Raw genomic sequence first — 17,073 nt, 5'->3', positions numbered from 1 at the left:
TTTGATACATTTAATATATGAATTCAAATAGATCGGATATCTCCCCAGCTCACCATAAACAAGATCATTTGGAGTTCGTCTGTCTACATTGAGAAACCGTTTCATTGCAAATAAATGCGTTTTTTCTGTTGCCACATTATTTTCCAGTCCCCAAATTTCTGCTCCATACTGCAATATTGGCTGAACTTGAGAATCAAACAACCTACTAAATACACTAAATAAGCTATAATCCATTTTATACAAAATATGAAGTATTACAACACACTGCTTTCTTTGCTTTGTTAGCTATATCCTGACATGCGAAACTGAAACTGAGTCTAGTTGAAAAAATAAATTCCAAGATACATATATGCATTGACAACATCAGTTCTTTCATTACCATACGACCATCTTTCATTTCTTGCCAAATACCCTCCTTTGAGCAAAACAACAATACTCGTTTTGTCCATGTTTACTTTTAGGTGCAAATTGCTGGCAGCAGTATATAAATTGTTCAATTGTCGCTGTAAACCAACTGTTGTTATGGATAACAAAATCATATTGTCAGCAAACAGTAAAACAAACAATTCAATCAAATCAAAAGTAACGCCGTCCTGTCCATTCTGCATAATTTCTAAAGCAAGTTCATTGATAAAAAGTAAAAACAAAACAGGGCTACAAACATCCCCTTGTTTAACTCCACGAATACAGTTCATACACTCTTTAGAACAGGCCCGGCGCTTCCTTTCTTTTAAGTGTCTGGGTTTGTTCCAATGTACCTTTTATTTACCTGTGTGCTAGCTGAATCGGTAGCGTAAGCATCACTGACTTAAGTTGTGTGCCTTCTGTGGTGGAGAGAGTTACCACTCTTTACTGTTTGTTAATCATATCGTCTCCTGCCTCATTATTTGTATAATTTCCACTTTTGGGTAGAAATATCACTTACAGGTTGTACTTTCTTTTTGTTATCTTGTGTACTGTGTCCCAAAATTCCTTTTGACTTTTAACAGAATGTAAAAGATCATTTACTAATGAGTTATTATATTCTCTATTTTACATTCATGATCAAACCATTTATTTTCTGCTATTTGTTTGTTACAAAATACCTGTTTTTTCATATGTTCTGCTTTTCTTTAATAGTCTGATTAAACATGTCTAAAGCTCTATTGACATCAACATGAACAAGATCTTCTGCTACTTGAGCTTTACTTGTACTTCCTGTGCCTTCATAGACAAAGAGAAACGTTCAGCATAAATATCATTCCAACAGTACTTAATAATGGGCTGATTCACAATAAGATTAGAATTTTTATCACACTGCCTTACAAAGTGTTCTTTAATATATAACGCAAGGAGTAAGTGGTCAGATTCAATTCTCTCTACTATCTGCAATGATACCCTCTGATACACAGATTAAAAAAAAATTTACAGATGCTATAAAGTAATCATTAACACTTGTTCCTAGATCAGAAATGTATGTGAAACGACCTGCAAGGTCACCGTTACATACACCATTGAGAATGGTCAATCCAAATACAGTGCACATGTTAAGTAATCTTTTCCCATGAGTTTAATACTTAGTCTTCAGAATGTCTATTCATCACACTACTGGCATTTTTATGACAAATGTATATTTCATCTTAAGTAAAATTTCTGGGGATATAGTAGAAGTTCTTGCGAGAGAGAGAGAGAGAGAGAGAGAGAGAGAGAGAGAGAGGAAGAGAGGGAGTGAGAGGGATGAGAGAGAGAGAGAGGAATGTGGTGGTGTGTCCATCGAGATCGATGATGACCATCGTTGTCATCCAGCTGGGGGATGGGGGGAGGGTGGTGGTGGGGTGGGGTGGGAGGATGCTCATGAATCTATCTGTGAATGCGCAGATGGCTGAACAGTCCAATCTGCGCACGAAATGTTCGCTGACAGTTGGGGCAGACAAAGACAGGCATATCATTGTCAGGGAGCTTGTTTGCCCGTGACTTTCTGGCCTGCCTCTTCTCAACAGCTGCAGCAGTCCTGTTGGCCTCGCACAACCTGGCGCCTTTGTGCACAGCAGCGCGCCATTTGTCACGGTCCACTGCAGATTCCTCCCAGGAGTCAGGGTTGATATCAAACGCTTTAAGAGAGACTTTCAGAGTATCTCTGAAGCGCTTCTTCTGACCTCCGTGTGATCTCTTCCCTTGTTGCAGCTCGCCATAGAAGAGCCTTTTGGGCAGCCGATGGTCTGGCATGCGCGCCACGTGTCCAGCCCAGCGAAGCTGGGACTGCATCAGGATGGTGAAGATGCTGGGAAGGGTGGCTTTTGCGAGCACCTCTGTGTCTGGGGTCCTGTCTTGCCACTTGATGTTCAGGAGCTTCCTGAGGCATGTTGTGTGGAAGTGGTTCAGCTTCTTGGCATGTCGTTGGTACACTGTCCAAGTTTCGCAGGCGTACAGTAGTGTGGGGAGAACTACTGCTCTGTAGACCTTTAGCTTGGTCTCAAGACTAATGCCTCTTCTGTTCCAGACATTTGCACTGAGTCTGCCAAAAGTTGCGCTTGCTCTTGCAATCCTGACGTTCACTTCATCGTCGATGGTCGCATTTCGTGACAGTGTGCTGCCAAGGTATGTGAACCGCTCCACCGCACTGAGTCTCTGACCGTTGACTGTGATGTTGGGCTCAACGTAGGGTTTCCCTGGGGCTGGCTGATGGAGAACTTCAGTTTTCCTCGTGCTGATGGTAAGGCCGAAGTTCCTGCTGGCAGTGGCAAACCTGTCGACGCTGAGTTGCATGTCAGCTTCAGATCCAGCGTTGAGGGCACAATCATCAGCAAACAAAAAGTCTCTGATGATGTCTGTCATGACCTTCGTTTTTGCTTTAAGTCTTCTGAGGTTAAACAACTTGCCATCTGTTCGGTACTTTAGGCCGATTCCAACATCGCCATCTCTGAAGGCATCAGTAAGCATTGCAGAGAATATGAGGCTGAACAGCGTTGGAGCCAGGACGCAGCCTTGCTTGACACCATTTGTGACAGCAAAAGGAGCAGATGTTTCGCCATTGTCCTGGACTCGAGCCTGCATGCCTTCATGGAATTGGCTGACCAAGGAAATAAATTTCCGAGGGCATCCGTACTTGGCCATGATCTTCCACAGTCCCTCTCTACTCACGGTGTCGAAGGCCTTTGTGAGGTCGACATAGGTGGAGAACAGATCAGCATTTTGCTCCTGACATTTCTCTTGCAGCTGCCTTGCAGCAAACACCATGTCGGTGGTTCCACGCTCTTTCCGGAATCCACATTGGCTCTCAGGCAAATGACCTTGGTCAAGGTGTGCTGTGAGGCGGTTTAGTAGGATCCTGGCAAGTATCTTGCCTGCGATGGAGAGCAAGGAAATGCCCCGATGGTTATCACAGGCTTGCCGGTTCCCCTTTCGCTTGTACAAGTGAATGATAGATGCATCTTTGAAATCCTGGGGGATCGTCTCTTCTTTCCACATGAGTGAGTACAGCTGATGGAGCTTCTCAGTCAGCACAGTGCCTCCATCCTTGTAGACCTCTGCTGGTATGGAGTCTGAGCCAGGTGCTTTGCCACTGGAAAGCAGATGGATTGCTTTCTGGGTCTCAAGAAGTGTTGGCGGATCGTCCAGTGCTTCGTTGATGGGGACTTGTGGGAGACGGTCTATGGCTTCATCATTTATTGAGGAAGGGCGATTTAAGACACTATTGAAGTGCTCAGCCCAGCGTTCGAGAATTTTCTCCTTCTCAGTGATCAAGGTATTCCCATCTGCACTGAGGAGGGGGGATGATCCTGAGGATGTGGGGCCGTAGACTTCTTTTAAGGCATCATAGAACCTCTTCATATCGTGCCTGTCAGCATATCCCTGGATCTCATCAGCTTTGTCACTCAGCCACTTATCCTGCATCTGGCGTAATTTTTGCTGAACAGTCCTGCGGATGGCATCGTACGCATCCTTTTTTGATGTGGACTTTGGGTTGCTCAGGTAGGCTTGATGCAGACGGCGTTTCTCATCCAGAAGCTGTTTGATTTCATCACAGTTTTCATCAAACCAGTCTTTGTGCTTTCTGGTCATGGGTCCCAGGGTCTCTGAAGCTGTACTATAGATCAGCTCACGCAGGGTCCTCCAGTCAGACTCCACATTCTGGTTGTCCAGAGAGGCAGATTCCAGACGATCTTCCAGCAGCTCCACAAAGGTCTGTTTGATGGTGATGTTATTTAGCTTAGCGATGTTGAGCCGTTTTGGAGCCTTCTGGCCTTGGGGGCGTCTCTTGGGCTGGATTCGAATATTCAGCTTCGAGACTACAAGGCGATGGTCTGTCCAACACTCGGCGCCGCACATGGTCTTTGTTACACGTACATCTTGCCTATCCCTTTTCCTGACGATGACGTAATCGATGAGATGCCAATGCTTTGAGCGAGGGTGCATCCATGACGTCCTGTTACGGGTAGGGAGGCAGAAAACTGTGTTGGTTATCAGCAGTTCGTGCTCTGCACAAGTCTGAAGCAAAAGCAATCCATTTGGGTTGCAGTGGCCCACACCGTGCTTTCCAATCACTCCATCCCAGGAGATGTAGTCAGAGCCAACTCTAGCATTGAAGTCCCCAAGAATGATGAGCTTGTCTGCTTTAGGGATAGCAGCAATGACAGAGTGAAGGTCCTCGTAGAACTTCGCCTTCACTTCATCCGGGTTGGTCATGGTTGGGGCGTAGGCACTGACAATGGTGAGTTGCTTCTGGCCAGATGCCAGTGGGAGTTTCATGGTCATAAGCCTATCGTTGACTCCCTTTGGGATTCCAGCTAGCTTGCTGACAAGTGCTGTTTTTACTGCAAAACCAACGCCAGCCTCACGTCGCTCTTCGCTTCCTCGTCCACTCCAGAAGAAGGTGTAACCAGATCCCCGTTCACAGAGCTCGCCTTCGCCTGCAAGCCGAGTCTCACTCAAGGCTGCGATGTCAATGTTGTATCTGGCGAGTTCGGATGCAACTAGTGCCGTTCTCCTTTGGGGTCTGTCCACGTTATCTCTGTCCAGGAGAGTCCTTATGTTCCAAGCACCAATGGTGAGAGGAACGATCCTTGTTTTTTTCTTTTCTTTCTTTTTGTTTCGACCGCTGATGTAGGGTCCCCGCCAGCCGCGGTATGCTGGCCAGGGTGATATGGAGCAGGCAATTTTTAGGGCACCTTTTCTAGCCCCTTCCTCATGCCAGGGAGGTGAGCAGTGCATTCCTAAAGAGGGCTGCTCAGACGCTCAGACGGCTGCCGAGCTCCATCGCTGCTCCTGTCGATGAAGAACGACCCTATGGCCTGAGCCGCCTGCGTGCAGGTCTGCGGCTGCGACTGCCAGTGTACCCACACCTGTCGTTTCGTCGCTCGCCTGTCGCCAAAGGACTTGGGGGTGATGAAATGATGAAGGATGAAAGGTCATTTTGGATGACTGATGACTTGCGCGATGAGTTTGTTTAAAGTGAAGAGGAGTTGCGCAACGTCGACCTCACTCTCTCGTCCGTGTCCACCAATTTCCAGTGGCAAGACTAAGTCGAGACGACTGGAGGATGAGCACGGATGCAGTGGATGACCAAGATATCCTTTCGGCGTCTCATCTTGCTCTCTGCACTCCACAGTGCGTTGCTGTAACCGCCTTCCTCTCCGTTGAACCGATAGGTTTCTTCCGCAGATTCTGCCGGATCCAGACTTCGCATGCATGGGTAGACACACCCCGGGGGCCAACTGCGTGTGGCATGCACACAGTACAGTGGAGCTACATGGCCGTCGTGGCTCTCCTGAGCCGACGCCCTTGTATGGATCTCCATAAGGGTGTCTAGCCACCCGCCTCACCAGTCCCGGAAGGGAGCAGTGGGAGTGCCGGTTTAGTCGCCGGCAACCCGACCCTGAACAGGTTGTACTGGATTACAGGTTACCAGTAGCAGATCTAATGACCTGACCTGACCTGAGGGAGAGATAGAGAGGGAGGAAGAGAGGGAGTGAGAGGGAGAGAGGATGACAGAGAGAGAGAGAGAGAGAGAGAGAGAGAGAGAGAGAGAGAGAGAGAGAGAAGCCGAAAATAGAACTGGGTGCATGCGATTTAAACCTCTCAAGAGACCATTGAGGGTTACGATCAAACAGTAGGCGACACGGATCTGCTGGGACAAGGCTAGTTGAAGCCTCTCTTGTCTTTTTAATATTTATATCTTTTAACGCTCGAAGTTTCTTTTGGCACGTATGTCTATTTCTCTGTGTTAAGTACAGTGTGAAACAATGCTTTTGTTACTGACTGTTTTCGTTCTTGATGGATTCTTATCATTGCTTTTTCATGTTCTTCAGCCTCTTCTTCTTTGAATGTCTATTTCTCACATTTCTCCTATTTTTCCTTTTTCCCCCTCTTTCCCCCTCTTTCTTATTCTTTATTCTTGTTCTTCTTCATCGTCTTCTCCCTTAAGACTTTCCGAATCTTGTTCTTCTCCTCCCCCCCTCTCTTCCTCTTTCTGGCTGTTTCTCTGACTTCTCCTTACCGTCCTCCCCTTCTCTACGCTTTCTTTAAAACTGCTTCTGACAGGTCCCCTTTTTTGTTCCCCTCTCCTTCACAGCTGCGACACAAATGTCAGCTGCAGCTGCCGACAGAGCGCCTGACAAAGGCAATTTGTCCAACGTGTCCATGTCCAGCGCTGTTCGTTAAACGACGTCCCCACACTGTGTCATTCCGTGTGGCCTGATTTATCATGTCGACATCTCTTCATGAACAGCCACTTGAATCAGAGCACTCCCTGGTGATGTAACGATCACCCAACCATCTTTCCAACTGCAGCCTGCATGTTGTTCCACTCCCTCCTCCACCTCCGCGCTGGTTTTACAAACGAGGGGAGAGGACAGGAACAAGGGGTGAGGACAGGAACAAGGGGAGAGGACAGGAACAAGGGGAGAGGACAGGAACAGGAACAAGGGGTGAGGACAGGAACAAGGGGTGAGGACAGGAGCAAGGGATGAGGACAGGAACAAGAACTGAGGACAGGAAGAGGAACAAGGGGTAGACAGGAACAGGAACAAGCGGTGGACAGGAACAGGAACAAGGGGAGAGGACAGGAACAAGGTGTGAGGACAGGAACAGGAACAAGGGGAGAGGACAGGAACAAGGGGAGAGGACGAGAGGACAGGAACAAGGGGAGAGGACGAGAGGACAGGAACAAGGGGAGAGGACAGGAACAATGGGAGAGAACAGGAACAGGGGTAGAGGACAGGAACAAGAAATGAGGACAGAAACAAGGGGAGGACAGGAAATAGGGGTGAGGACAGGAACAGGAACAAGGGGAGAAGACTGGAACAAGGAGTGAGGACAGGAACAAGGGGAAGACAGGAACAAGGGGAGAGGACAGGAACAGGAACAAGGGGTGAGGACAGGAACGAGGGTTGGGACAGGAAGAGTGACGCACTTTCCAATCACCGCTGCAGGGATGGAAGATGGCGCCGAGCAATCAGAGTGGAGAGGTAGGCAGATATGTGCCCAAAGCGCTTGACGACAAGGTGTGAGGACAGGAACAGGAACAAGGGGTGAGGACAGGAACAAGGGGAGAGGACAGGAACAAGGGGGGAGGACAGGAAAAAGGGGAGGACAGGAACAAGGGGTGAGGACAGGACAAGGGGTGACGGCAGAAACAGGAAGTGAGGACAGGAACAAGGGGAGACGACAGGAACAGGAACAAGGGGAGAGGACAGGAACAAGGAGAGAGGGCAGGAACAAGGGGAGAGGAAAGGAACAAGGGGTGAGGACAGGAACAAGAAGTGAGGACAGGAACAGGAACAAGGGGTGGGCAGGAACAGGAACAAGGGGTGGACAGGAACAGGAACAAGGGGAGAGGACAGTAACAAGGGGAGAGGACAGGAACAAGGTGAGGACAGGAACAAGGGGAGAAGACAGGAACAAGGGGAGAGGACAGTAACAAGGGGAGAGGACAGGAACAAGGTGAGGACAGGAACAAGGTGAGGACAGGAACAAGGGGAGAAGACAGGAACAAGGGCGAGGACAGGAACAACTGGTGAGGACAGGAACAATGGGAGAGGACAGGAACAGGGGGTGAGGACAGGAAAAAGTGGTGAGGACAGGAACAAGGGGAGGACAGGAACAAGGGGTGAGGACAGGAACAGGGACAAGGGGTGAGGACAGGAACAAGGGGAGAGGACTGGAACAAGGGGAGAAGACTGGAACAAGGGGAGAGGACAGGAACAAGGGGAGAGGAGAGGAACAAGGAGTGAGGACAGGAACAAGGGGTGAGGACAGGAACAAGGGGTGAGGACAGGAAGAGTGACGCACTTTCCAATCGCCCCTGCAGGAATGGAAGATGGCGCCGAGCAATCAGAGTGGAGAGGTAGGCAGATATGTGCCCAAAGCGCTTGACGACAAGGTGTGAGGACAGGAACAGGAACAAGGGGTGAGGCCAGGAACAAGGGGTGAGGACAGGAACAAGGGGAGGACAGGAACAGGAACAAGGGGAGAGGACAGGAACAAGGGAAGAGGACAGGAACAAGGTGGTGACAGGAACAGGAACAAGGGGTGAGGACAGGAACATGGGGTGAGGACAGGTACATGGGGAGAGGACAGGAGCAGGAACAAGGAGTGAGGACAGGAACAAGGTGAGGACAGGAACAAGGGAAGAGGATAGGAACATGTGGTGAGGACAGGAACAGGAACAAGGGGAGAGTACAGGAACAAGGGGCGGACAGGAACAATGGGTGAGGACAGGAACAGGAACAAGGGGAGAGTACAGGAACAAGGGGAGGACAGGAACAATGGAAGAGGACAGGAACAATGGAAGAGGACAGGAACAAGGTGGTGACAGGAACAAGGGAAGAGGATAGGAACATGTGGTGAGGACAGGAACAGGAACAAGGGGAGAGGACAGGAACAAGGGGAGGACAGGAACATGGGATGAGGACAGGAGCAGGAAGAATGGGAGTGGACAGGAACAAGGGAAGAGGACAGGAACATGGGGTGAGGACAGGAACAGGAACAAGAGGAGAGGACTGGAACCAGGGGTGAGGACAGGAACATGTGGTGAGGACAGGAACAAGCAGTGAGGACAGGAACATGGGGTGAGGACAGGAATAAGGGGAGAGGACAGGAACAAGTGGAGGACAGGAACATGGGGTGAGGACAGGAACAGGAACAAGGGGAGAGGACAGGAACAAGGGAAGAGGACAGGAACAAGGTAATGACAGGAACAGGAACAAGGGGTGAGGACAGGAACATGAACAAGGGGAGAGGACTGGAACAAGGGAAGAGGACAGGAACAAGGGGAGAGGACAGGAACAGGAACAAGGGGAGAGGACAGGAGCAAGGGAAGAGGACAGGAACAAGGTGATGACAGGAACAGAAACAAGGGGAGAGGACAGGAACAAGGGGAGAGGACAGGAACAGGAAGTGAGTACAGGAACAGGAAGAAGGGGTGAGGACAGGAAGAAGGGGAGAGGACAGGAACAAGGGGAGGACAGGAACATAGGGTGAGGACAAGAACATGGGGTGAGGACAGGAACAGGAAGTGAGGACAGGAACAAGGAGAGGAGAGGAACAAGGGGAGAGTACAGGAACAAGGGGAGGACAGGAACATGGGGTGAGGACAGGAGCAGGAAGAAGGGGAGACAACAGGAGCAAGGGAAGAGGACAGGAACAGGGGGTGAGGACAGGAATAAGGGGTGAGGACAGGAACATGGAGTGAGGACAGGAACAGGAACAAGGGGAGAGAACATGAGCAAGGGAAGAGGACAGGAACTAGGAGTGAGGACAGGAACAAGTTGAGGACAGGAACAGAAACAAGGGGTGGGGACAAGAACAAGGGGAGAGGACAGGGACAAGGGGAGAGGACAGGAACAAGGGGGAGAGGACAGGAACAAGGGGGTGAGAACAGGAAGAGTGACGCACTTTCTAATCACCCCTGCAGGGATGGAAGATGGCGCCGAGCAATCAGAGTGGAGAGGTAGGCAGATATGTGCCCAAAGGGCTTGACGCACTCGCCAACTGAGTTTGCTGGAGAAAATAACAGAGTATTGTCTTCCCCCCTCCCCAGTACACACACTCCCCGCCAGGCCGCCAAGGAATTAGTGGTCAGGGGGTGGTGCCGGGGGGGGGGGGGAGGTAAGCTTCACGTGTCAATTGTCTTGTCGTCTCCATCACGACACGAATAGCAAGCAACGACCAACGGTGTGAACAATTATAATCAGCACCGCTAAAAGTCTCTCACATGGAAGCTGGATACGAAACGTACAGAACAGTTCTATTCCACATTTCGTTCACATCAGCCAGCTGTCGGAGGCTTGGACGTGTTAAAATTGAAGTTCGTGTAAAACTAAACAAGTAACAAACATTCAAACACGTAAAAATAAAACAATGTGATATTTTCTTCATACAACTAGAACTGATGCTTTCAAACTCAGAAAAGAGTTTGTCTGCACCATCTAAAATTAGGAACAGATTTATTTCAGAAAGAAACATCGTTTTCGTACTGTCGATGCAGTTGCATCTTTACAATTGGACAGTGATTGTGCAAGTGGTGTTGCAGACATGGCTGGATGAGTTGGTAAAAAATATGCCTTCAGAACCCGCCCCCTCCAGATAAACAACAACACAAACACACACCAACATTTACAACAACTTCAATAACAAAACACGAACACCAACACACACATATTGAGCTGAGTTCAACAGCACAAACAGCAAGCTGCCAACCAACCAATGTTGTTCATTACAGAAACAAAGGGACTTCTTTGACTTTTGGTAACATTTCTGCATCGATCATTACCTCAATATATTGTTTATTATAGGTCTCTTACTTCTTGGCATACACACATTTTAGGTCAGTTTATGACTACCTGAGGTCACTAACACATCGCATGAATGGCATATATATTGAATCTATGAGTGGAGGGAATATCGCCAACCCCTCCTCCCGACTCACAACTCATAGAATGCAAAATGAAGATGCAATTCTCTGAACGAATGAAAACAGCTACATCATCACAGAAGACACCACCAGAGGCCATACCTACTGAAATACAAATGGTGCTTTTCTCAAACCGTGGACTCTGTCCTCTACATTTGCAAACAACATTCAGTTCAGGAAGCGTTGTTCTTTTCGTTTTGCTTTAGGAACAGTTGCTCTCTCTCTCTCTCTCTCTCTCTCTCTCTCTCTCTCTCTCCCTCTCTCTCCATTCTTTCTTTTTATTATGTTTTCCTCCCTTCCTTCGTTGTTTTACCGTGTTGTTTCTTTCATTTTTGTTTAGCATCGTCTTGTGACGAATGGTCGATGATTTCTTCTTTTTATTCTCTTCTCATCTTTTGTCTTCTCTTTCCCTCTCGTCTTGTTCTGTCACCACTGCTGAACATTCTGTCACAAAACACAGAGAGAAAACAGCGCTGAGCCAAACATACAATATAGTTTGAAATATTAGGTTTTTCAAAGGTAACACCAGCACACACACACACACACACACACACACACACACACACACACACACACACACACGCTAACATCTACTACCACCTTTGCCCCAAGACGCACACAAAGACAGACGCCTCACAAATTAATACAATAGTCTTCTCTCACGTCCGGGTCATGGGCATAATCCATGGGGACGGGGGAAGTGGGGGACGGTTTTGGAGGAGGGGAGGGGGGCACAAACCATGAACTTGTCGGAGGAGAATCCGACGGCCACCCAGCCGGTGCCCCGGGCACTCATCTGCAGGTCCACGTCCGTGTTGTTGACCACGTAGCTGAGCATGTAGTCACACGACAAGTGCCCGCACCCCTCCCGCCCGTACCTGGTGCCACACAGACAGCACGTCAAACTTTGCCACTCTCTTCCCATTCGGACACAGACAGCACGTCAAACTTTACCGCTCTCTTCCCATTCGGACACAGACACCACGTCAAACTTTGCCGCTCTCTTCCCATTCGGACACAGACACCACGTCAAACTTTGCCGCTCTCTTCCCATTCGGACACAGACTGTACGTCAAACTTTGCCCCTCTCTTCCCATTCGGACACAGACACCACGTCAAACTTTGCCCCTCTCTTCCCATTCGGACACAGACTGTACGTCAAACTTTGCCCCTCTCTTCCCATTCGGACACAGACTGTACGTCAAACTTTGCCGCTCTCTTCCCATTCGGACACAGACAGTACGTCAAACTTTGCCCCTCTCTTCCCATTCGGACACAGACAGTATGTCAAACTTTGCCGCTCTCTTCCCATTCGGAAACAGACAGTACGTCAACCCTTTGCCCCTCTCTTCCCATTCGGACACAGACAGTACGTCAAGTCTTTGCCCCTGTCTTCCCATTCGGACACAGAGAGTAAGTACGTCAAACTTTGCCGCTCTCTTCCAATTCGGACACAGACAGTACGTCAAACCTTACCACTCTCTTCCCATTCGGACACAGACAGTACGTCAAACTTTGCCGCTCTCTTCCCATTCGGACACAGACAGTACGTCAAACTTTGCCACTCTCTTCCCATTCGGACACAGACAGTACGTCAAACTTTGCCACTCTCTTCCCATTCGGAGACGGACAGTACGTCAAACTTTGTCACTCTCTTCCCATTCGGAGACAGACAGTACGTCAAATTTTGCCGCTCTCTTCCCATTCAGAGACAGACTGTACGTCAAACTTTGCCGCTCTCTTCCCATTCGGACACAGACAGTACGTCAAACTTTGTCACTCTCTTCCCATTCGGACACAGTACGTCAAGTCTTTGCCCCTTTCTTCCCATTCGGACACAGACATGACGTCAAACTTTGCCCCTCTCTTCCCATTCGGACACAGTAAGTACGTCAAGCCTTTGCCCCTCTCTTCCCATTCGGACACAGACTGTACGTCAAACTTTGCCGCTCTCTTCCCATTCGGACACAGACAGTTCGTCAAACTTTGCCACATCTCTTCCCATTCGGACACAGACAGTATGTCAAACTTTGCCCCTCTCTTCCCATTCGGACACAGACATGACGTCAAACTTTGCCCCTGTCTTCCCATTCGGACACAGACATGACGTCAAACTTTGCCCCTCTCTTCCCATTCGGACACAGACATGACGTCAAACTTTGCCCCTCTCTTCCGATTCGGACATAGACATGACGTCAAACTTTGCCTCTGTCTTCCCATTCGGACACAGACAAGTACGTCAAGCCTTTGCCGCTCTCCCCACTCTGATACAAGAAGAGGAAATCACCTCAGGTACTTTACCGTCTCCCTTCTGTCACGTCAGCAGAGGGGAATTACCTCAGATTATTGACTTTCTCCCACCTCTGTCTTGACGCCAGCAGAGAGAAATCACGCCCACTACTTCCTCCTATATCTAATGTCAGCGGAAATGAATTAGCAATATATATCAGCACTCACTCTCGTCATTCCTCTGTCCGACTCCAGCAAAGGGGATATTACATCAAATACCTGCTCTACTCCACTCTGTGTCTGACGCCAGCAGAGAGGTATTACGTCAGATACTTGCTCTGATCCTTTCTAAGTCTGACGCAAATAGAGTGGAATTGCGTCAAACACTCTGCCATCTGACCGAGCAGTGGTGAATTACACCGGAGATTAGAAAAGAGAGATAAACCACTCGCGGCAGGCCCCTTCTTTCTGTCTATAACAGTGCTGAAGCCGTTTTGGGGCACACACGCGGTGCGGAAGGGTGGGGGTAAATCACCCTCTCCTTCCCCACCTGAAGGAAACTGGTCGGTTCTGACGGTTCAGCTGCAGTAAAGCGAAAGTTAAGTTACGCCTGGAATTTCCCACGTGTAGTAAGATTCGCTGTATACAATGAAAACCGATTCATTTTTGCTTTGGTTTTTAGCACGTTTGCATCTGCTTGAATATAGATAATATAAAAAGAAAATAAAACAGCTCCCCCCCCCCTCCCCGAGCGCAATGTTGCACATGAGAGAGACAGTTATAAATTATTGAACTGCGTTTTCGTAACGCTACTTTTTCTTCACACTTTCTGGTTTACATCACCATTTCTTCAAAAAAAAAAAAAAAAAAAAAAAAAATCAAAACATAAAACACATATTCAGCTCTGTCTCTCTTCTAACATCTGTCTATACATACATACATAAATAAATATATACATAATTTCATATAGATCTATCAGTATGTAAATCTAAATCTATCTATATGTACATAATCATATATATAATTCATATATATACGAACGCTTCATGTTGCCCGAGCAGACCGTTGTATTGTGCTCTATCTCTCTCTCTAAGTCTCTGTCTCTGTCTCTCTCTCTCGGGAGTTTTACATGGCTGTTAAAAGCATCTACGATTCTGTACTTGTATGTGTTCATGACAAAGGTATTTATTCAGACTTTTTTCAGTGTCCAAGAGGGGTTAAACAAGGTTGTATGCCAAGCACACAGCTGTTTTCCTTTTTCATCGGTGAATTGGCAGTGGAGTTATCAAAGAAGGGGAGACATGGAATACAAATGATACCTGGCGCAACAGATTTGCTCTTAATGCTATTTGCTGATGATGTTGTTCTCTTGTCTGACACACCCATAGGGTTACAAAATCAATTAAATGCCCTTAAGCAAGAAACAGACAGACTACAACAAACAGTGAATCTCGATAAGACCAATATTATAGTTTTCCGCAATGGAGGTCATCTTTCGACTCGTGAAAAATGGTGCTGTGGTGATAGGGAAATAAAAGTAACCAATACATATAAATATTTAGGAATGTTATTCACAACAAAATTGAGTTTGACATCTGCGTGGGATGAAGCAAACAGAAAAGGGAAAAAAGGTGTAATCCAAATTATAAAATCACTCAGGAGACTGCGTTCGACTGACGCTTTCCTTTCGTTTGGGCGGGGCAAAGGCAGCTCATGAATAATGAATGCGTGTCGCGGCGCAGGCTGCCTGGCTTCAGCAATTTCTGCAAGTGGTTTATCTCTCTTTTCTAATCTCCGATTACACTCACGTGGAGTTGTGGCCTGATTGTAACGTGTCCGCTTGGGAAGCAAAAGAATCATGAGAAACGCGATCGAATCCCACACTCACCAGTATCTTCTCTCCCTCCACTAGAGTTTGAGTGGTTTTCTGAACACTAGTCATTTGAGTTTGAGTGGTTTTTTGAACACTAGTCATTTGAGTTTGAGTGGTTTTCTGAACACTAGTCATTTGGATTTGAGTGGTTTTCTGAACACTAGTCATTTGGATTTGAGTGGTTTTCTGAACACTAGTCATTTGGATTTGAGTGGTTTTCTGAACACTAGTCATTTGGATGATGCAATAAAGCGCGAGGTCCGGTTTGTAGTATGCATTTGCGCACGGAAAAGAATAAACAGCAACAAAAGGGTATCTCTGGCAAAATTCTGTAGAAAAGTCCACTTGGGTGGAAAAACAGATACACAAGGGTGGTACTGCACTGTAGCTATGCGCTCTCTCTGGGGAGAAAAGCTCGAATTTCATAAAAGATAAAGAGTATTACTATACAATATAATGCAATACAATGACCCCTCTTTTGTCTAAATAGACTTCTTGGCATGTCCTGAGAGCAAAACGAGCGGTGCCACTATGCACTTCATTATTTTGCTGATTCCCTTGGCATACATGACATACAGCGTATTTTAAGCGATGCCGATTCAACTGTAAAACTGATCGTGCTTGCTATCCCTGCCAAACACAGTCCACGTACAGCGAGGAACATCAGGACATACAACTGTGAGCTAGACCACACAGAGCGCTATCAAAACACATGAACACGCAGAACTAAGTCAATGTCGAAGTCAATAGCGCACAGCAATGTCGAAAAGATGTTCTGTCTCAGTACTCTCTCTTTCTCTCCGTATATATATATATATATATATATATATATATGTTTATTAACACATACATATACACACAAATACAAGACACACAAAACCAAAATACTGACAGCGGACAACCTACACGTCACAGGCGCAAATTGAGAATGCCCGTTCACCAAGCCGTAAAAGACCCAGTGAATGGTCCATTTTGGCAGAAAACGAACACAGAAAAGGCGTAAACAAAAGGAAAATTCCAGAAACAAAGGTAGCGACAGAAAAGATAAAGTCCACTGAACGGAATTTCGGGAAGGCGGAGATACTATTTATAGCCAAAGAAAGCCTCCGGCATCCTGATGGGTGTTAAGGTTTATAGAAGGGAATATATCAATATATATCAATCCTAACTCAACATCAGTATTGTACACGTGCACTGGAGAGCATATTTTCACAGCTGAAGAATCTCAAAGGATAAGATCAATTAACAAAAGAAATAAGTATTACTAACATATAAATGATTCCGATAATTTCTTCTTCGAAAATTCTTAATAATTCTTAATATATCTTTTAAACAGTCTCCACCAAGCACTGTCTTCTTTGGGTTGCATTAAAAATGCACTTCGAAATAAATATATAACGATGTTATGCTATGTGCCTGAAACAGGGAGGACAGAGGTAGTTGAATTCAAGAAATCTTGAAGAAGTGCTGCTCTAAGGTCAGTATACAGATGTAGGTATACATCATATGGTATTTACCTTCCACTGTTTTTGATTGATTGATTGATTTAGATACTTTTTTAGCGCCTATCCTCGGTCGGAGACCAAGCTCTACATCATCACTTTAAAATTTTCTTCTTTATATATATATATATATATATATATATATATATATATATATATATATATATATATACATATATATATCTAAGTGACAGTTTTTGTTTTGAGTGTCAGCGTTATACCTTTGGATGTTGTTATTCAGTTGTAGAACATTGAATCTAACCTGAAATGATACAACTACAAAGCAATATATATATATATATATATATATATATATATATATATATATATATATATATATATATATATATATATATATAATATATATATATATATATATCCGTGTTGCACAAACAGATTTCCTTTTCGAAGTTTTTTAAATGGTTTGTACCCTGCATATCTTTCTTTGCCTCTAATGGCACCTGCTCTTTCTTGAATATACATATCAAATAATCATTGTCTAAAAGTAGGCAAGAATTCAAGAATGTACGCAAGAATTCAAGAACATGTCCAACATCCTATTGAAGCTATACGATGTT

At 46.4% G+C, this 17,073-nt stretch overlaps 1 protein-coding gene across 1 annotated transcript in view; it reads right to left on the bottom strand.

Annotated features, from left to right (window-relative positions):
- Window positions 1-17,073, bottom strand: part of LOC143294200 (DOMON domain-containing protein FRRS1L-like) — a 28,660-nt gene that overhangs the window by 6,822 nt on the left and 4,765 nt on the right. Inside the window, exon 3 of the mRNA XM_076605631.1 lies at window positions 11,631-11,769. Coding sequence (XP_076461746.1) covers window positions 11,631-11,769 — 139 coding nt within the window. The remainder of the gene's footprint in view (window positions 1-11,630; window positions 11,770-17,073) is intronic.

Source organism: Babylonia areolata, chromosome 19 (genome assembly GCF_041734735.1).
Source record: "Babylonia areolata isolate BAREFJ2019XMU chromosome 19, ASM4173473v1, whole genome shotgun sequence".
Taxonomy (NCBI): Eukaryota; Metazoa; Mollusca; class Gastropoda; order Neogastropoda; family Buccinidae; genus Babylonia; species Babylonia areolata.
This window is presented reverse-complemented; position numbering and strand designations above follow the sequence as displayed.